Raw genomic sequence first — 21,242 nt, 5'->3', positions numbered from 1 at the left:
TTAGAAATCACTTCACTGATCGCTGCCACAACTTCCTCTTCCAAGTCTTCTTCATCAACAACCTTATCTTTAACCAGTAACCGTGAGAGAAAGTCTGGCACATTATTTCTCACACCTGGTACATACCTCAGTACAAAATCGTAATCTTGCACTCAGTATCACCAATCTCTCAGTAGATTTGCACATACCTTTTGACCGTCAACAATTCCCCCAAGGGTTTGTGGTCGGTACACATGGTAAATCTTCTTCCCCAGATGTACTTGCAGAAATAATTTCTGCCCCACACACAAGCCAACAACTCACTTTCTATAACCGAATGCTTACTCTCTACCTCAGTAACAGCCCTTGAAGTGTAATAAATTACCTTTTCACGTTTTTCCACTACCTGGGACAAAACTCCTCCCAGTTCTAATCCACTGGCGTCTACCGTGAGTTTTGTTTCCCTACCAACAACGAAACCACCTAGCTCTACAGTCCCACAAATATGGCCTTTTATGACATTGAAAGCAGGTACACACAGAGGTGTAGCCAGGATTGTCTATCAAGTCGGGCCTGAAGCTATTGTAGTTGAGCCCACTGCAGTGACATTAACATCTGTAAATGCCCACACAGTGCTGCTGAGTGGGCATTTACAGATTTCGGGTGGGCCTTGCCCATTCAGGCCCTACCCTGTCTACGCCTCTGGGTACAGATGTCTCAGTCCCACACAAATTTACTGTCCTTCTGCAACTTCCGAATAGGTTCTGTAATACTTGCAAAATCACTCACAAATTTACAATAGTACTGGCAGAGACCTAGAAATGATGTCACCCTTCTTTATGTGTAGGGGCTGGGGCACTCCTTATAGCTTCCATAGCATCCATCTTTGGTCTGTATACTTTCCTGCTCACAATGTGCCCCAAATACTCTACTTCACGCTCCCTAAATTTACATTTGTTTTTTTCTACCTTGACACCCTTTTCAGCTAACTTTTGTTAACACCATCTGCAAGCTCTCATGTTCACTTTCTCCTTTCCCATATACTATTATGTCATCATGATATACTAATGTTCCGAGTACTTGTGTGTCATGGCTCTTTGGAACACGGTAGCTGCTGATGCTAAAAGGCATTCTCTCGTAATTAAACATTCCAAAAGGTGCAATGAATGCTGTTAAATCTATACAATCTTCCGTCAAGTTTATTTGGTTATAAGCATTTGATAAATCCATTTTCGTAAACATGTCCGCCCCTTCAATACAGTTTAATATTTCTGAAATGATCGGCATCGGGTAATTATCCACTTGGAGGTTTCTATTCAGGTCTCTTAAATCCACACATAATCAGAGCTTTCCATTCTTTTTCACTGCTACCACAATGGGGAAGATTCAATGCCCTCAATGGCATTCTCTTTCTCCAACCTGTCCTATTCTGCCTCAACCCTATCCATCAATGCAAACGGGACAGGTCTAGCGTTCTTGTCCACCACCGGGATCGCCCTGGTTTGAAGCATAATTCTGTGTGCATACACTTTCAGCCAGCAAACTTTGGCCTGAAATACATCTTCCTTCTCTTCTTCTTTGAGGATCATGCCATCTCGAAGTTTATTTCTAGGCAGTGTCTCGTTACACAATGACTCTTCTTCCTCGTTGCCCGTTTCCTTCTTCCTAACTACTGCTACACATGTTTGCTCACACAGGTCTTCCTCCTTGCTTCCTTCAGACTATTGCACTTCTTTGTTCTTGTTTTTAATTTCTTTTGAGCACCTCTGAGTGGGTTCTATCCTTTTTGCGATTGCCAATGTTTGCTGTAGTGATGGTTCTCCTACCATCCACAACCGCTCTTGTATCGCAGAATCTTTTGTGTGTATAATGATATGATCATATTAACTCTTCCGTTGTAATCCCTGCACCGAACTTGCATGCAAGTGTTAATTTCTTTAGAGAAGATACATCTTCATCCACCAACTCTTCTTCCTTTTATATCCTTTTATGGAAATTAAATCTGTTAGTTGAAACATTAGTCTGTGGTGCATAATTATCTGGTTGCCTGATGGCACGTTCATATGCATACATGTCTCCAGCATCCTACTCTGCTAGTACTGGTAACTCCCTATATGTGTGCTGCCCCTCTAGGCCAAGGGCACGTAGCAAAAGTAACTTCTATTCAAAAGTGAGACTTTCTTGATGTAACAGCGCCAATATTCTCTCCATTCTGGCCAGGGGACTGCTGGTTGGCCCGCATTAGGGAGAACTTTTGGGGGGTGCACCATTATTCATTGCATAGCCATGTTTTGCTTTAGCTATTGTTTCTTATTTTAAACACTTTGAAGTTACAGATTTAATCTTTTATATATATTATAATCCACCATTTGAGACTTCCTTTTGGTTATAACTTAAGTACTGTGAAGAAGATAAAATATGAAAATATTGTAAATATTTTTACTGTGATGAGGAAGATTGTTTCTTTAATATGATGGAAGCAGCCTGAATCAAAATGGCTACACGTCCTGCAGCATTTATGTGGCCTTTCCTCTAATCACCGTCTCTGATCGGAGCATGCGCACGCATACACAGTCCTAATGTGCTGGCTCCTCGTGCTTGTCTTCAGCCTCTTTAAAATTCATGCAGGCCCCCAAATATTATGCCACTTAGCACTTACATGCGCTGCGTAGCTGGTGGTGTTTCGATGGTGCTGTGCCCCTACTCGTTCTGCTGCGGTTCCTCACTGAAATGGGCACAATCCTCCTGCAAGACTGCTGATGCCAGTCGGATGCCTGCCTTGCGGGGCTCTGCCCCGCTGGCGCTCGTCACCAAAATGGTGGACCCAGTCAACAGAGTCGGCAAGTACCAAAATGTATTGCCTTTTATTAGCTAGTGAAACAGCACAGTGCTCTGCTCACACCAATCTCCCGCGCCCTTCACCAACCGTCTCACCTCCAGGGTTCTACATTCTTACTGCCTACACTTGCGTTGGCCGCGATTGTGGAACTAACTATACACCAGTATAACACGTATGCCATGCCCTGCACATCATATCCCTGAGAACAATGACTTGGTCAAATGCCATGAAGATTTCACATGTATGGCATGGTTGCAGGTTGTGCTAAGCACAATATTCCTACCTACAGTACCACATTACCAGAACCCACAACCAAAGGCTGTGCCCCTTCATGAGTGTTCACAGGGGTAAGGCAATCGGCCTCGTAGGCACTGTGCCCTTAGACGGACTAAAGGCCTGGGGCTGAGTAAGAGTGCTCGGCACTGCAGTGCTTGGAGGTCATGGACTAAATGATCTTGTTCTTCCGGGCACTGTACCATGGCATGACCTTCAGCAATCCCCTGTGGCAAGATCCACCTCATCTCTAGGGGCCACTGTGCATGGACAGGCAATGCCATAGAGATAGTAGCAACGTCCAAACAGCATGTCCTGTCGCTATGCCTTATGGTCTCTGTGCCCAGGGCAGGCACAGTGGCCATCCCAATTCCAGGCCCACAAAGCCTGCATTGCATGGATTGTAAACATATACTGAAGGTAGGGGGTCCCTGCCTATAATGCAACAGGGATGGTCTGTCGCCATACTTTGCAGGCTTTGTGCACAGCAATTCTAGGGGTGCTGTGACCAAACTCACTGCTTTCAGGACATGGCCTACATGCACCAAAGCCCACCTGGACAAGGAGCCCACCTTTAGCAAGCAAAAGGTACGCCGAACATCTATGACCTCATTGAAGGTCTGTGGATCCAGTCCAGTGCTCACTTTTTTCGGTGGCCTGACAGCATAGGATCATACACAAATGTACATAGCTGTCTCTCCTTTTGAAGCAAGTACTGGAATTTTACACCACTACTAGGCATGCAGTGGGCCTCTTTAGGTTCAGGGCATGCATGCAGTGACCACTACAATGCCTCCTTAAAAAGGTTTCTCAAGAACAGGCTCCATGACAATGGCTCTACTATCAATCATGAGCCTGTTCCATAGGCTGCACAATGTACTTGCAGATGAGGGTAGGGGCTGGGTGGACCACTGGCCGCAGGGGGTCTGTACCGTAGAAAGGGGCTTCATGCTCATGGAGGCCTTGCCGTCTTCTCTCACGCCACTAGATACATGAGGCAGATACCTGGGATACAGTATCCGGGACTACGCACCCTCCACACTTAAAGGCAGTGTTTACACGGGGCTCTGTCAAATATCATTTAGCATCTCTTATCAATGGCAAAATTAAAATGGGCAGCACTTTATTAGTGATGGACAGCAGCAGACTATGCGGGGAGTAACATATGGAGAACTGATGGACCATGGTCTGTGCCAAGCTGAAGGGAGAAATATAAAATAAAAATGACTAGATTTTAAATATTGAGAAGCAGTTGGGTGCTATTTTGATTTACCTAGCATCTTGCGCTTTGTTGGCATCCAGCATACGTGAAAAGTCAGGTGACCTAACGTTTGTGGGTTGGGGACAGCAACACAAGGCCTGGGCCTCGTCAACAGAGCTGTATTTTTGAAAAGTAACCAATTCATGGAGGGGCCTTCCTGACGAGGCCAAGCAAACTGAGAAGTTGACCAATGATTGTTTGGTTAATCCTGAGCTGGTTGTCAACTATTGTAAACCAAGTTCTGCTTACGTGTGCCTCCAAATTCCCACAGACCACATATATCTCTGGGTGATCATAAGTACGCCTTCTTCCAAGATAAAGAAATCAGAACAACAAAATAAAGCCATTTGTTTTAAAAATGGTCTAGCCTATTTTCAGGGTCTGCTCGCTTGACAAGCCAAAAAGAATTTGTGGCACTTAGATTTTGTTCACATCCTGCTTGTGTGCTTGTGCCAAAGAAGGACTAGAAGCAGGTGAACTAATCATACATGTCCTTTTATTGTGAGTCTTGAAAGTTATAAAGTCGAGAGGAGACTTTTAGGCCCACATTATTTTGCTTTTTTACCCCTGTGCCTCTGACAGTCAGTGTTCTTGTCTGCTCACCATGCCACATCTTCTGCAGCTTCTATCATTCCTCGAGCCTGTTTCCGCATGGCCGCCATGCAAAGGGCGTTTTCCTCTATACCCATGTTTTGTCATTCTTCGAGGTTATGGCAGTGCTTCATAACAAAGAACTTCCAGGGTATGCAACAGTAATCTTCCTGACATTACTTGCATCACTGGACCGACTACGCACACCATTGCGCAGGTCTATGTACACACCCCCCACTGTACCATCCATAAAGCAGTAAGGGCCCTTACCTGAGCAGGAATGATGTAGTCCGCCACATCCCAGATCCTCACCCCTAAATCCGAGGTATTGGTCACTGCTATGCCCTTCACCTTCGTGGTCACGGAGCTGACCACAGAATCAAACTCCTGGTAGCCCTTTTCCCACACAAAAACCCACCTGCAAAAAAAACAGAAAAGAAAGCACATTTACGTTACCTACTTGAAAATGTTCCTTTGTGACTTTGCATGAGCTCTTGGTCAAGTTTCTAAGGGCGGGCAAACCGGGAAACAACCAGGGCGCAGACAGAGGCAAGGGTCCCAGCGGGACATCCTGATAAATCTCCCACCTAGGGGAGCAGCAAGTGTTTGCATTTTAACATCATTAACAGGGCGAAGCAATACTTCCACCGAGGCAGGGGAAAAGAAATCTGCCCTGCCCATATCCATTTACCCCCCACCCCCCCCGCCCCTCACATGATGCAGCCAAGGCTTAATATGCTTCGCTCACCTCCTAAATAAGCATTTCTTTGTGAAACTAAACCTTCTGCAACTGCCCCTTTGTATGATAATTGCTGCAGAACAATGGCACACCAGAGTGCACGGTTTTGGTGCTTATGTTGGACTAAAAGGGCTTTTCCTGCCAGCTTAATCAAAAGGTCCAGAAACTGCTTGCAGGGATAGGAGATTGGGGGGGTGGGGGGGGGGGAAACAGACGTGGAAGACCAAAGCAAATTGGCAGGAATACTCGAAGGAGGGAGAGCTTGGCATTCATTTATGGTCTTGTAGCAGCGGACTTGGCTCATTTTCTGATTTGTGGGATGTTTTAGGGCAATGAAACGAGGGACTCAAATTTCGACTGAACCCCACTGGGGATTCTTAAAAAAATAAACGGGGGAAAAAACGAAAAAAAAGTAGTTTTCTGTTTTTTTTTAATCCTGTTGAAACAAAAAAAGGATACAACTGGCAGAATGTGCGGACCTCACCTTGCCAAACTATGCCGTTTACTGGGTGGCAAAAAAAAGTTTAAGTAGCGTGGGAACAAAAGCAATATCCTTACCCATTATGTGAGTTGCTACTCTATGTTTTTAGCCGACGGGCCTAAAGTTGGAAAAACTGAACGTTTGAAGGCTGAAGGGGAAACCTTCCTTGATTTGCAGTTGTATGCGTCCAGCAGCCATTTTGCACGTTTGTGCTGTTCACTGTGAAATAATTCTATGTGCTAAGCTCCAAAACAAGCCTTAACAAAGCCAACCGTTTCCACGTTTTTGTAGTGAAAAGGTTTTCTTTATTGCTACTGTATATACTGCGAGGACGTGCATATGCATTCGCGATTTGCCTAGTGTTACTCGCATGTCCAAGTAGCCATCAATCAATAGGTTTTGCCATGATAGAATATAAAGACTTATCAAATGGGGGTTGGGCCAGTGGTGTAACACAAAATGAGGGTTTCACCCGGAAAGCTCACAACCTCATTTCTCCCCATAATGCTGCACCACCGACTCTCGGGCCAGGCTGAGCCACCCCTCATGCAGAATACATATGATGATTGCTGCCCACTGCACTAGGTGGAAGGGTATCCGGTCATATTTTCGAAAACATATTTTCGAATGACCATTATGTCGAAAACATTTAGGCTAAATATGTTTTTCCAATGTTTATTTTATTAGGTTTTTTTTGGGTTTCGTTAGTAAAAAAAAAGTGTAAATAAAAAGAAAACGGGTAATAAACATTCGAAAAAAACATTTTCGGCAATTTTGGTGTCGAGAAAATGGCATTCGAAAATATGGGTTTCGAAAATATCACTATAAACCAGGTGGATGAGTTACGTTTTTGAATCAATTTATATATCTGACTCATAACTTCAAAACAAGGGGGCTGCCTGGCCCCTGCAACCAAATGTTCCAGCTGCCATTAAATACTGCCAATTTAATATGCAAGTAGCAGAGGCAGCTTTTGGTGACAGGGTGTGAGGCGGGTCGTGTGGGGGCACTGGCCGTGTAAACTATTCTAGGTCAGTGGCAGCAGCCGAATATGTTTGTGGGAGAGGTTACTGGCCCTGCACTAAAGTAGTGAGAGTGACAAGGTATAGCAAAAGCACACCAAGCAATATAGGGGAAATCGGATGGCTCTTCTCCAAGAATAAATGCTAATTGTCGAAATGGTGCATTTGACAGTATAATTTTTGAGTAAAATGGGTTACAAAACCAAACCATTTACAATTGGTTATCTAGGTTAACATGACAAAATCCAGTAAATGCCATGTCACCAACAGAGCATTTAGCATGTTCAGGCTGCCTGTGTTCACAACATATGTCAGCATTGTCGTTACAAGTCATTTGTATGCAGCTGAGCCCATTAAATGCCAGCATTGCCACTGTAAATCTTTTCAGGAAGCAGAATCCATAGTAAATGCCAGCATTTCCAATGTAAATCAATTTGATTTTGTATCCACAATCCATGCCATCATAGTCACTGTAAATAACCTTTATGAAGCTGCAAACACAACCTCTGGTAGTATGGCCACTGTAATCAATGTCGCGAGGCTGTGGCCACTATCTATGCCAGTGCGTTCACTGCAAATTGCATACAAATACGCCCACACTTGTGGCAGCAACTTCATGAAAGTGATGTACAGTAGTGATAGTCACAATCTCTTGGCAGTATGATCACTGAAATTCACTTATGAATCTGCAATCACAGTCTACACCTGAATTACCAGTAAAGCACATTAGATGATTTTGCACAACTTTCAGGATTCAGCACCCTGCCACCAAACACACCCACACATGAACCCTACGCCCCGCCTCACGTCGTCATGCAACCTTCACCACTCACCAAATAAATCATGTGGCACTGCCAACATGCTATTTTGGGTCACTCAGCAAGTCTCGGGTGGTTTTATTTGCATCCATCTTCCATACTTATTGTAATCTTATTGCTTTGGCTCAGTTTGTAAATAAATTGCTGTTTATAAGACACAATATTCTCTTGCTTAGGATATACACAAGTCAGTGAGGAAATCGCGCTCATTTTTTAAATACATCTTCTGCCAGATAGAATATGGGGATGAATAGCAGAATAGTTCATAGCTGCTTTGCATAAAATCAAAGAGCATTTTGGGAACATAAAAATACCCATGTCTTTTATATTTAATAGTGTTGCAAGGAGGCAACTATTTTGAGCACCCAATGCACACGGGGTTTGTGCTCATTCACAATAATCACCTCAACTGTAAAACATGCTCTCATACTAGGAGTCCTGTATACCCCTTTAGACAGGCTTTACTTTCCTGTGTGAGGCTGGGTGGGGGGTCTACTAGAGCAGAATTACTTACTTTGTCTTTCTCCTGAGGCTTGGTATATTGTGGACAGGTCGGGTGTGGTTGTAGCGATTAGCTGTGCGGACAGAAGCAAGTTCCAGTGGTCACCTCTTAGGAGTCCACGCTACACCAGTGGGTGGCCCATTACAAAAATATATTTCCTGCCATGCACAGCAATTTTTTACCCTTCGCACCCTGGTACAATGCCCGGGGGGCTGAAGGACCCTTTTTTCTGGAAAGAAAAAGGGGTAGGGGAAAAGCAGCTACTTTTTCAATTTTTCTTTTTTTTTTAAACAAACGATAAGAAAGCGGTCGTGGCAGATGGGCGCTGCCGATCTTCCGTTTGTAGGACTACGATGTGCATCGACAGGAAAGATAGCATGGAGGCCATAAAGTATTTTTAAACCAGGAGCATGTGGGAGGCGGACTGTGTCAGGCGGGGAGGGGGTACAACCACAGAGGCAAGAGAACGAGAAGCTAACGGGGGCTTCAGAATGGCTGCCTATACCAGCTGGCAACACCTACTATTCAAGCAACCCGATTGGCACCTGGCGAGGGTTGTGTGCCATGAGGAACATAAGAGAAACAAATTATGTAATGCTGCTGGCACAGGTGTACTAGTTCCCATTGTCCCTGGGAGCAAACAAAATCTGAAAAACAAATCAAATATATCTACATCATTTTCAAAAAATTAAATCGGAGAGTAGACACAGGTAGCTACCACTTCCTTGAGCACTATTTGGTCTGAGTTAAGTGTGACAGGGTCAGGAATCAGATCCTGTTAAAAGTGGATGAGACCCCCTCTCAGCCTGATGCAGAAGGCCTACCAGCGTGTTTTACCAGAGCCACTCCTGCCCCAGAGGCGGGGGGTAGAATTTAAGAGGGTCCCATTCTCTGGACCTTCTACAACGCAAGTACCACTGTCAATTACCTGTTGCGTCCAAGCCAGCCAGTCTCTGTCGCCTGTAAGACAACAGCTACAGGGAGTCATTGTGATGAGTGTCAGCACTCACCAGAAAGAGGCGGCGGAGAGCAAAAGGAAGCTGAGCCATTCAAACCTACACTTGGGACGCTCCATCCAGCACAGACATGAGCCCCAATGGTGACTTTGCTCATAGTGGGCTGCCATTACAAAGAGCCGTGGGGCACAAAAAGGACGTGGGGCCTAAAAACAGCTTTATTTTTTCTGACCATTGTAGCCCTTTGTGGGGTCTGGGGTAGAAAACAGTAGTTGGCCTGGGGAACCAGCTGTCAGAATACCTGGGAAGGGGAAAGAGGATAAAAGAGAGCAAAGGGGGCGGGTCAGTGTGGGTTGTTCAGGCGAGGTCAAGAGAGGAGAAGGCGGAACAAGAAACCAGGCAAAGAACGGAAGGTGTAGCGGAGCGTGGAAGAGGCATAGGAATAGCGCGTGCACGGTGATGCATTGTTTGTTGCGAGACAGTGGTACTTGTGGGAGTCAGTTGGTGTTTGGTGAGGACAGTGTGAGCGAGATGAAGGGTAGGAGTAGTGAGCGAGACAGAAGGAACCGAAGGAAGGGCAGTAAAGGGTGCGCCATCATGGGGAGGAATACAAGGGCGCGAAAGAAGGAAGTGGGGCCCGGCCAGTTCTAAAAAGGTATCTGTAGAAATGATCGAATTTAAAATAACGAATGGACAAATGACTGAATATTTTACCGATTTTAATCGAAATTTTGGGACATTTTTCTAGAATATAGGTGTGGGGTCGAGTAAGGGTAATAGTTAAGGTAGGGAGGGGTGGGGGAGTCTATCCCTGCATTATTAAAAACGAATGAAAAAATGTGGTCCTTTCTCCATTTGATCATTTCATGGTAATCCTTTGTAAAGACTATGGTTATTCTGAGGGAGTACTGGATAGGATCCACTTCTCAGAGGGGAGACAGCTAGATCGGGTGTTTCCCTTTAGAACATCACCATTAGCCGGTCAGCTGTAGATGGTAGGGGTTACCCATCTCTAGGAACTACCTTGGAAATAGTAGCCCCTGGACAAGAGAGATCAACGGCCCTTGGTGATCCCTTCTCCCAAACTCTTAATAAAAACTTTTGAACCTTTGAGATTTAGTGTGTTCTTAAGGCCATTCGTGACACTAGGAGCCACCCGTTGCCAGTCCCAGAAAGCAAGGGAATGGCTTGAACATGGCAAGTGCCAGCCCAATCAAACAGACTACGGCATTGATTGGGCAGCGTCCAAGAGGAATGGAAAAGAAAATTAATATAAATATAAAATAAAATCCTTGGTGCCCTCAGAGATGCATTTGTGAGGAAAATGTATTTGGTCTTGTGAAGCCTGTTGGGTCATTGGCTTTGGTTAAAACTACCATCTGCACAGTCATTAATGCAGAAAACTGGACCACGCTGGTCTGTCTGACCGGCCGTCCATTTGGGCAACGTTATACAGGCCAGGCCCTGACTGTGTGTGTAGCCAAAGTGTACTGTCTCAACTGGTCCATCAGCGATGCATGCTGGGGGAAAGCTAAAATGCCTAGGACCTGGTTTGAACCTACAACAGCTGGCTGACATAACCAAGGGTGTGCGGTCATTCATTGAGTAACTGAGCAACCTGGCAATACGGAAACTGTTGCGCTTTGTCAAGCTTTATCAGCGTGGCTGCTCGTTATCAAGTTTTATCCACGTTTCCTCTTTTGCAACTGTGACCGAGTTGGACGTGTGTTTTTATCCAACACGAACTGCTAGAAAGAGGCAAATCTTCACCACTTTCAAAATATTAACTAAAAAAACTAAAGACATGGCAGAACCTTCAGTAAAGTAAGATGGTCTCTGCATGCTAAGCACATTTTGTTTGACTATGCTCTATTCTCCTGTCCCTTTAATAAATGTGCCTGAGAGTGAATCCTTTAGTTTTTTGGCTCTAAACCAATCAGATCATCAGTGAACTGGAGGGTGGCATACATTGGCAGCCAAGGGTCTGCATTCGGCTATAACTCAGCCCTTAATAATGATTGTGCTGTTGGACTGGTGCCTCCACCCTGCTATTTGGGATGAGGCCGGATCAGGAAACCCTGGTAAAACAAAACATTTGCCATTCTGATTCGAGAAAAGCCATAATATACCTCTTCCAAAACCAGCAGTTAAAAAAGATGCAGATAGATCTTGGACTATCCATGTGCACAAAGTTTATAGAAGTCGCAAATAGTTAAAATAGCGTTGCGCTTTTTGGCGTTTCCCATGAAGGCGCAGCAGATCATTGTGCCTTTGCGAAGAACTTCATCACAGGCTCTTGAGGGTTTGTTCTCCAACGTATCTGGATAGCCTGTACAGGCTGGGCTCGGACCTCCGTCTGGATGCCATGCAGAGGAGCCCATCTCCAGAAAGGACACAATACCATATGCCCAGAGGGCGAGTTTCCTCTTCTCCGGCCCCCTGGGTTTTTGAGAACAAACAGCAGAGAATCGGATAATTAGACACCACAGCAGAGAACTGGTGTGGCCACACAGGCAGAAAACCACTGTCCTTTAGTATCTGGCAAAATTAGAAAACTTCACAAAAAAAAGAACTAAAATCCATCAAATTTGATCCATTTTTCTCAACTGGCTAACGGAGGACTGGATGAGCCGCTTAAGCCTGCAGCCGACTCATCTAAGTACCCCAGTGACGGCTCCCTGGTAACCACTCTGTCGTGCCCTGATGACTCCTACCATCTGCAAGGCTCTCCTCAAGCTCAGTCAACCCACTCACAGACCAATGGACAATACACCTGCCCTTAGACTCAAATGTATATGAATAGCATTCTGCCCTCTGTGGCTACTCGATGGCTACCTACAGTAGTAACTGCGTGATTTCCCTTCGATCATTTCTGGTTTTCAATTGCCACTTCTCAACAGCTAAACCATAAGAGCAACCAAGCGCTGGTGAATGGCCATCAGCCAGAGTTGGAGATCCCCCCCAAACCCCCACTCCACCCCCCATAGAATTGATTTCAACAATAGCCCAATGGCGATCAGCATCCACACCAGTTGTCACTACAAAGACACACAGTTTCACTCCGTGGATCCAGGTACCACTGATCAGAAATCACAAAGAGGGCTATAGCCGGTTGTCAGCCTCTTCACAGAAGGGTGGCAGTATGGGCACTGGGCAGGGTGTCCGATGGACGGTTTCACGCATAGTTACCATGCATACTTTTGTGATGTCTTTGTAGCATGGAATTTCCATGGCAAAACAGAGGGCGTTGTACAGCTATCTCAGTTGCCCCATGTCAGGTGTGAGATAATGAGGATTCCTTGCCTTTTGGCTCTTCTCATGGCAAATAAAATCTGTTCTTTACAGGAACGGAAGACGACAGCACAAGGACTGGCTAGGCAGCACATCACGGAAAATCTATTTCTATGCTGCCCGAGAAGAACTAGAGGTGTTAAGAGGAGAAATGGGTGCGAGTTAAGTCCATGCAGCCCACGATCTAACACACATGCTTGGAATGTGAAGGAAAGAGGCAGGCAGAAAGTTCTGTTGAAAGTCGATAACTGCGGTGGGGTCTATACGAGCACACAGGTTAGGCATGTGGCTTCCGTGAAAATCACGGAGGAGCAAGAAGAGGACCAGGACCAGGCCCGTCATAATGGGCACATAATGATCTGGGCCCGGGGCTGGCATGGCTGCTTCTTGGAGCGATGGAGCGCATTAGAAAAGAAAGAAACCAGGCAGGTCAGGGGGAGGGGGTGTGGGGGTAGAGGAGTCAGAGGACACAAAGGTGTGGTGGGGGCAGGGGACACGGGCTGGGGGACACCACTCCATGGTGAACCACGGGTGCCAGCTGGGAGATAGTGTGTGGATGCTGCAGCAAGGAGGGACTGTGCCAAGAGGTTTGGCAAAATGAACATTCATATTAGGATCACTTGGATCCCAAAAAAGGGGGCATTTTTCCTAAACTACTTTGCATGCAGATGAAGATTTTGGCAAAGAGAAACGCGTGCTCGTTTATTCCAGGATGGCAGAACCTTTATGTAGATCTCTAGAATTTTTCCAAAAGGGACACCACGCAATAGCGACTGCAATAAACGCTTTGTGAATCAGGCCTACTGATTCAACAGCCAATTAAAGCCGCTCCATCCTACTCGCGGCTCCTGTACAGACCTTCTTTCAAAGACACGTCACTTAATCTCCCACGGCAACTACCAATCAAAGTACATGGTCACTGCCCATGCTGAGGACCCCCTATCATTAGGATAAGGTACTTCAGAACAGCAGATGCCTCTGCTCCGAGGATCCACAGCACAGACATTCTGTAGCAGGAAGCCACTTGGAAGATGCAAGTTGCATGGGGTGTGCCCCGGCCACAGGGATAGTTAGTATTTTCTCACACCGAATAACAGCGCTTCGGCACAGCAACATTAGTCCCTCTAAGGAATTGGTGTGGAGTATGTGGCCATATTGTGCTTCCAAGTCCAGTAAAAGAGACCTATGCAAGACTGCCCATGGAGTCACACCACAGGCCGCAATGTGATGTAGTGATGGAGCAGGGAGATGGCATGCTCAGCTTCAGCTTGGATGTATGTTGCAGGTGGAGATCAAAGTTCATAGGTGTATTAATTACTGTCTTGACATTACTCTACCTATACATCGTGGAGATTTTCAGATCATTCCAGCCCCACTAAGAACATTTTAATGAGCAGCCACAGAGCATTATGGTGTTAAAGTCCATTTCTCGTGGACTGTAGGGGTGGGCCCCTAATCACCTTAACCCAAAGCAGGACCACCACCTGAAGAACGAGTGCACGTTTTGTATGTAAAGCAAGTTTGTTGTACAATCGTCCGAGGAGGAGCTATATGATGCTGTGGAGTCAAACTAACCCAAGTCTCCCGGTCCACATAAGTTGACACATAATATAAAATTTAGCAACAGTCAATCCACCCCCCACATTATTGGACAAAACCTTTTCAGAGAAATCCCATCTTTCTCCATTTCCTACATTCTCATTGAAGGCAGATATCTACAATCTTCAGATCATATTCATAGCCCAACCCTTCTTGGGATTCGGCTGTGGTAAGTCATGACATCTCAAACAGTTAAACATTTGTGTGCAAACTTAATTCATTACTATTAACAACTGGTCCAATCCCTTTAACCTTTATTGGGATTGCACATGGTTTGCATAGATGCTTTAAGCAATATGAGGAAAGCTGAATAAACCGGTTCTCTTTGAACCAACGATAGCCACGTCATCTGTCCCAGCTCACTGGCTCAATTAGAACATTCTAATCTAAATAACTGCCATTTCATCACATGCGGCACAGCTTGAGAATACAATTGAAACTCCTAGGTTTTGATTACTTTAGCCTTGAGCATTGATTCACCCCACTTGTATTTCTGGTCAAAAACAAATCGTGAAAACCCTCCGTCAAGAGGGTTGGCCTCTCTGGTCATGGGGATTATGGGTACTTCTGACTCCCGCTGCCTGTGTCAAAGAGGTTGGGCCCCCAAGTAGCCACGTCCTCCTTCTTGGTGGGTGTTCACCCGCTGTTTTTCTCTGTAGGGTGCACTTCAGCCTCTTACATTACTGCTGCCACCACTTTCCTACAACTCCTTCTTCGGTCTGTTTTCAGTTAGTGTTCCTATACCACCACTGCTACAGTTATCTTCATCTCACCTACTGCAACTCCCTTCTCTTCTCTCTAACCTCAGTCCTTTTTTTTTCTTTTCTTAACAACTTTGTACCACAAGATAAAGAAAGGACTAAGGTTTTGTATGTTAGCTGTTACTCCTTTTCCCTCTGGACGCAGCCTCCTCGTCTCAGTGATTTGAGTTGGGGTTTTTCTTTGAAGTAGTACAATATGGTATATTTGGATCCTACTGGTAAACTGTGGTGGGATTCTGCTTTGATTTTCGGTGTCTAGACATGGGAATCCCATTCCTTCTGATTAATTCTGGGACGAAATCTCCCAATTCATCACATAGTTCATAGTCTATATTCTTTCCTGAAGAGTGGATTTGTACAGTGTTTTCTAGTAAGTTATAATTGTAAAGGATTTTGTATTAGTGGTGCCACCCACTCCCCCTTCAATTGAATATAGCTAACATGATACGCAGAATTGGAGAAATCAGAATTAGATCGCCTTTATTTAAAATGTGAAAAGTGCACATGGCACTGCGCATATTTGGGTTAGGATGAGCTAGGAAATGAAGGGGCTTTAATTATCACACACACTCCATAAGTGCATGAGGATATAGATGAATAAGGATAAAAAGTGAGAGATGCTTAAATAAATAATAGCTCCCTGAAGCAAAATACAGTGTCAGACAAAACTAAATTTCAAAATGGTTTCCAGTCCTAAGCCAGGTGTGGGAGACTATGAATCATGCCAACAGTTTCAGACAAGCAACAGAGGCCGATACATTGGAGACAGTCTTTGGCAGCACCTTGCAGTGAGTATAAAGAAGGATAAGGAAAAGATACCTTGGAGCGTGTCTTGTCATTACAGCCAATAAAGACTGCTCAAAACTCCCAAGCGTTTGGTTTTCTGTTTGCCATCTGTCTAGATCAATGAAGTGTTCATGGGTGCCTTGGGCTTGATGGAGACTGGCACCGGGGCCCTCAGTTCAGTGTGTTTGATTAAAGTATATATTTGTATAGAACCTTGATTGGACATTCCTTTACTTTGGACTGTTATACTTTGCTGTTTAGGTTGTTACTGAACCACATACACACCCCTCTTAAAGAGCATAACCTGCACTTGGCCCACGCTTACACAAAAGCAGAAGGAGGTACATCTCTCAACTGTTTTACCTTTATGATTGTGTTGGCCCTTGGTTTGTAGAAGTGTGAGGACTGAGTGGGCGTTTTAGCTTCTACTCATCCTTGTGCTCCTGCAGTGCAGAAGTCAATTCGTCACACTTCCAAAGTAGGAACAAGTTAAAATTGGAATCTCATAAATTGCTCTCCTTTTTGGGCATGGAAACTTCCATCAAATTGGGGGAATAGTACCTCTTTTTCCTACCAGTTTAACACATTCCGGTAACGGTGAATGGGACATCAAGGCTTCCTTCGTCCGTCTCCAGTCCAAACCATGCAGGTTTTTTTTTTCTTTTACAGAAGACCAGTTGTACTAAATTGGTAGTAGTCACCTCCCAACTCCTCAAGAAGATCATTCATATAGTTATCAAAAATCATTACACAAGTCAGACTTGTTTTCTAATATTATTTTGAGATTGCAAAAATAGTGTATGCCTTGGAGAATCCAATAGCTTTGAGTATATGGAAACCATTTTACATTGGATATATGAATTTAAAGATATTAAACCAAGTGTGTGTCTCAATATAGATATTGGAAAGCTTGATGGTATGGCTAATACAGATACCAAATCAGACCCAATTAATCAAAGTGGTTGCAGTTTGTATATACATTTGAGTTCATGCCCATGTTTCAGGCAAGGCACCACTTTCGCTTTATAGTATTTGAAAAGTGGTACAACTGTAAACTTACAGTATTTGCACTTTCCTTTTCAATTGGGCTATTAGAGGTTTTAATTTGCCTCTCTGCTCAGAACTTTCCTTCAGATGTTGCTTTATGCAGAATTAAGTGGTGGCTGCTTTGTCGGCACCAGTTTCGTCACAGTGTCTTCTTGCACAAACAGAAAATGGCCAATTGTGACCGGTGCATGGGGGGCCAGAATATAGAAAGAAGTTTTAAATGTTTTCACGAAGCTTATGCAATCTGAGGTATTTCTGCTACCTCCTGCTAATGGAGTTCCAAAGCATGGGGGCCCAGACCGAGAAGGTGTGATGTCCACAACTAGACAGTTTAAACCCCAGTACCTTCAACATCCCAGCATTCAAGGAGTGAAGATGATCTTTTGGGACCATCTTGTAAACCTTTGTTAGGAAGGTGGTCCAGGTATGCAATGTACCAACTTCCACACAAGGTGCAAACTAACTTTTTGACCACTATATATGACCCATTATTTTTTAAATGTCTTCTAGATGTGTTCTAATGCTAACACAGAGTTTATGTTCGGTAGGTAAGTTTGCATGGTTCCAGTTGGCCTGTGCATGTTGGTGTCAAACTAACCAAATGATGCTATTCTACAAGTAGAAGCTGCATAGAAATGTAGATCCCTGCTCAATACCTGTGCATATATGTTGAGATTAGACTGTTTCCTTGCAGGAAATCCTTACAGTCCTGAACCAGCTCGAACAATGGTGGCTTTCAAGGCAATTTCTATCAAGGAGGTCCCTCCAACTCAATCCGCGTTTAAGTCAATCGTGCCATAATATGTTTTGGTATAATTTCTCCTCCGGTTTGAGGATCAATTTACCATGTCCTAGCCTATCAGCATTATTCCAATGTTTACGCTAATGAATAGGTTACAGGTTTATGGTGGAAAAAGTGTACCTTTAGACACTGCAGGATATTAGAGTTCACATCAGGCCGACTATTAATAAGCCATTGCAAAGGAGCACCAGGGATGGCATTTGGAGAGCGCAACTGCGACCCCAGAGGTCTCCCTTGCTAACCTACAAAAAAAAAAAGAAATGTAATGGCAGCTCCTGGGCTGTGGCCAGCGCAATGTGGCTTTGTTTCTAGAGTGGCTGGCATTCTTATTCAGGCCTCTAAATAAAAAAATAAACGGGTTTCCACAAGTGTAACACTGAGCAGTGACCCTAAATAAGAAAGAATAGGAATGGCAAATAATTTGACTTTCTGGAATTCTATACAATAATTGCTAGACTCATTAAAGGTTTATTTTAGGCACACTTCAGGGGCTGAGTCACTGATTTAGTCCGTTCTTAAACACCTCAAATTCACAATGCAGACAAAAGCTTCCAAAAAAGCATTTGGAGTAGGATAAGCATTCATTTCGGACTATGCATTTCGCTTTTCGCAAGTTGCAGTTATAGCATGTTTTCTCTGCGGTGGTCTCTATTGAGATCATACCACGACATTCCCAGCTTGGTGTCCTCGGTCACTTGACACCATCCTTGTGCCTAAAGGCTTGTGTACAGGGTAGAACTGTTTCACCATAGCACATCAAGTGGCCCTTGATTTCATCATACCACAATTAATGCTTTGTTGTAATGTGTCTATCTTACCCATCTCACTGGCATGCTGTTCAGGGTGTTTGCATGTATGAGGTAATGAGTGCCCAGGGTACGGTATGTCATGTGAGTGCACTGCTTTCCCGATTTTGCCAACCTCTGAAGCCTGAAAAGTAGATTCACGCAGGCTTGACGTGTGGCGAACTTTGCACCAGGCCCGCAGATGAACTGGCCTGCGGTTAAATGTCAGTTATCAGTTTAATGGTGTCTACTACAGAGTGTAATTTGCTTTCTGACTGAGACCATTCGGACATGCAATGGCTCATTTTACTATAGCTGGTAAAATAGCTCAGTGGGTTGAGCGCCCGCTGCTGCGATGTGTTTGTGATCTGCAGGTTTGAATCCCGGCAAGGCCAACTCAGCCTTTCATCCTTCGGAGGGCGATAAATGAGTGCCAACACAGGCTGGGCGATATGGTATATGTATTTGTTCTATATAAAGTGCTTAAGCGCAAGTGCTATATAATAACACATTATCATTTGGCCTTGGACGTCTGCGTGCATTCACAGTAATTTGGTAATATTGGCCTATACACACTGATATGAACGATACATATGGTGATCCATTCTTGTATGAAACGTATATCACATTAGTGATATCGTAACCATATTTTTCGTAGTGTACTTAATGAACAATGCTATGTGATGCCACTCCCTGTTTTGTGACGCGGTGAAAGGTAGTTTTTCATCTCTTCCTGTGATGTCACTTCAGGGTGGGGTCAAATGACATCACTTCCTGTGATGTCTTCAGCGAGCAAGGGGCATGTGATGCCACTTGGGCGACCCGTGGCATTTTGGTGAAATGACGGCCCTGAGGAGTACCAGTTTAGGCGCCCCTTATCCACAGAGACACTACCGCATTGCTCGCAGAGTCTTACAATATTTTAAGTGCTCTCTTACAATTTTCTAGCTGCCTTTTAACCACCACCTCAGATCAACAGATCGACTGCAACTAACGAGGGGAAAAAGTGGAAAACCAAACAGACATGCCAAATGGGGGAACCTTGAAGGTGCCGACAGGGTCTGGGTGGGGGCACGGCTTTGTTTGATTGGAGTAAACTAGAACTACCGTGACTTGGGCCATGGGAAACGAGGTTACACCAGAATCCACAGAAAGTATAAACTTATATAAACGAGCCGCCTCAAGAATCAACAAAGCAGAGTGTAAACGCCCGGACGCCCTCCCCTGCGACAAACAAACGTATTTGTATAGCAAAGGTGGCGCAATTTATGATCTTACGGTCAACAGTGGTCTCTCAAAGGAAGAACATGCAAGCAACCTGCTCAACATCGAGAGACAACAGGGAACGTGACCTGCCAACGTGGGGAATCTACTGGTAGCGGTGAGGACAGGAAAGGAAAGGAAAAGCCCTTAATGGCCGTCCAAAAGGCCCAAAAGGAGCGACAATGCACTTGCTGCGGGCAGAGCGGGGAGTCTGGCACAGGAACAATATTTTAGTTGCGAGTTTCAGGTCTCTACAGCAGGCTATAGATGATCACTCAGGCCACTGCCCCTGAAACTAGGGCAATAGGTCCGGGGAAGGGTTCAAACACATTTTAGCGGGCACATTCCAGACAATGCAGCTGGGGCAAGTGTACCCAACATGTGATGGGCAGCCCCACCCATTGAAGGGCAGCTTGGCAAGGCATCTACATATTTCTACATAAGGCTCCTCATGGGAGCAGAGTTTATTAGGTGGCAAAGACTGGGAACCCCAGTTCTAGCGAAGTCAACGGATGAATAAATGGACAAGTAGCACAACACTGTAAAATGACCTGCCTCTAGGCACTGTCTTGCTGAAGAGGTGGCACTGTGATGCACTGCAGCGTGAACCGGGCGCAGACAATGCACAAAATGTACGACCTGCAAGTGGTGTGACATGCCAGGGTCTCTCATATGTGGCGGCACAAATGCACACCCCTGCTCAGCAAACTACAAGAAATATTCAGAATGCTTCTCAAGTGTTATATCAAAAAACACAACTGGAGATACACATGAGAGCAAGATGGTCTACATCATGCACTATTAGTCTGTGGATCTACAGCATTCCCACCTCCCCCCCTCCCCCCCCCCCGCCAATGACAAATTCATGGCACCCCATGATTGCCTCATTAAGAGACTCACTAAGTGGGAGAAGGAAATAAATGGGCCAAGGTGTGCACCAATGACCCTCAAAGCATTTCATGCCTCCATTGTCTATCTCGTCAGTGTCATTGCAGATGTACATCAATTACATGGAAATCAGTTGCACTGCCCATAGGAGAACAGTGGAGACCAAGCCGTCACTACCATGCAACAACAACGAATAACGCACACAAGCATTGGCAATGCCAACAGTTTGGGCGTTTCTGTAGGCACAGGAAAGGCACTGGTCAGCTGTATTAACTGGCCATTGATGGTAGCAGGTGCAAAATGGTGCGAGTGACTGGTCATCTAATAGCAATAGTTGCCTCGTAAATGCCGAATACTTATATGCAAGCCAAAACTGTTGCCCTGGCCAATGCTCGTTTGTAACAAAACTTCAGTGAATGACATGCATAATGCTTATGGATAAGAGTGGCTGAAGCCAGACCTGGTTAAGAAATGTGCATCACACCAGCAGCGCTTTTACAGGGCAAATTAAGGCAAACTCTCAGAAGACTGCTCGGAAAAAACGCTGGCAGGCATTGAG

At 44.9% G+C, this 21,242-nt stretch overlaps 1 protein-coding gene across 3 annotated transcripts in view; it reads right to left on the bottom strand.

Moving 5' to 3' along the window:
- The window catches only part of P2RX4 (purinergic receptor P2X 4), a 310,487-nt gene that overhangs the window by 213,380 nt on the left and 75,865 nt on the right, over window positions 1-21,242 (bottom strand). For all 3 annotated transcript variants that reach the window (XM_069619562.1, XM_069619563.1, XM_069619564.1), the window contains exon 2: window positions 5,214-5,361. In XM_069619562.1, coding sequence (XP_069475663.1) covers window positions 5,214-5,361 — 148 coding nt within the window. The remainder of the gene's footprint in view (window positions 1-5,213; window positions 5,362-21,242) is intronic.

This window comes from Ambystoma mexicanum, chromosome 10, assembly GCF_040938575.1.
Source record: "Ambystoma mexicanum isolate Mex_15411 chromosome 10, UKY_AmexF1_1, whole genome shotgun sequence".
Taxonomy (NCBI): Eukaryota; Metazoa; Chordata; class Amphibia; order Caudata; family Ambystomatidae; genus Ambystoma; species Ambystoma mexicanum.
This window is presented reverse-complemented; position numbering and strand designations above follow the sequence as displayed.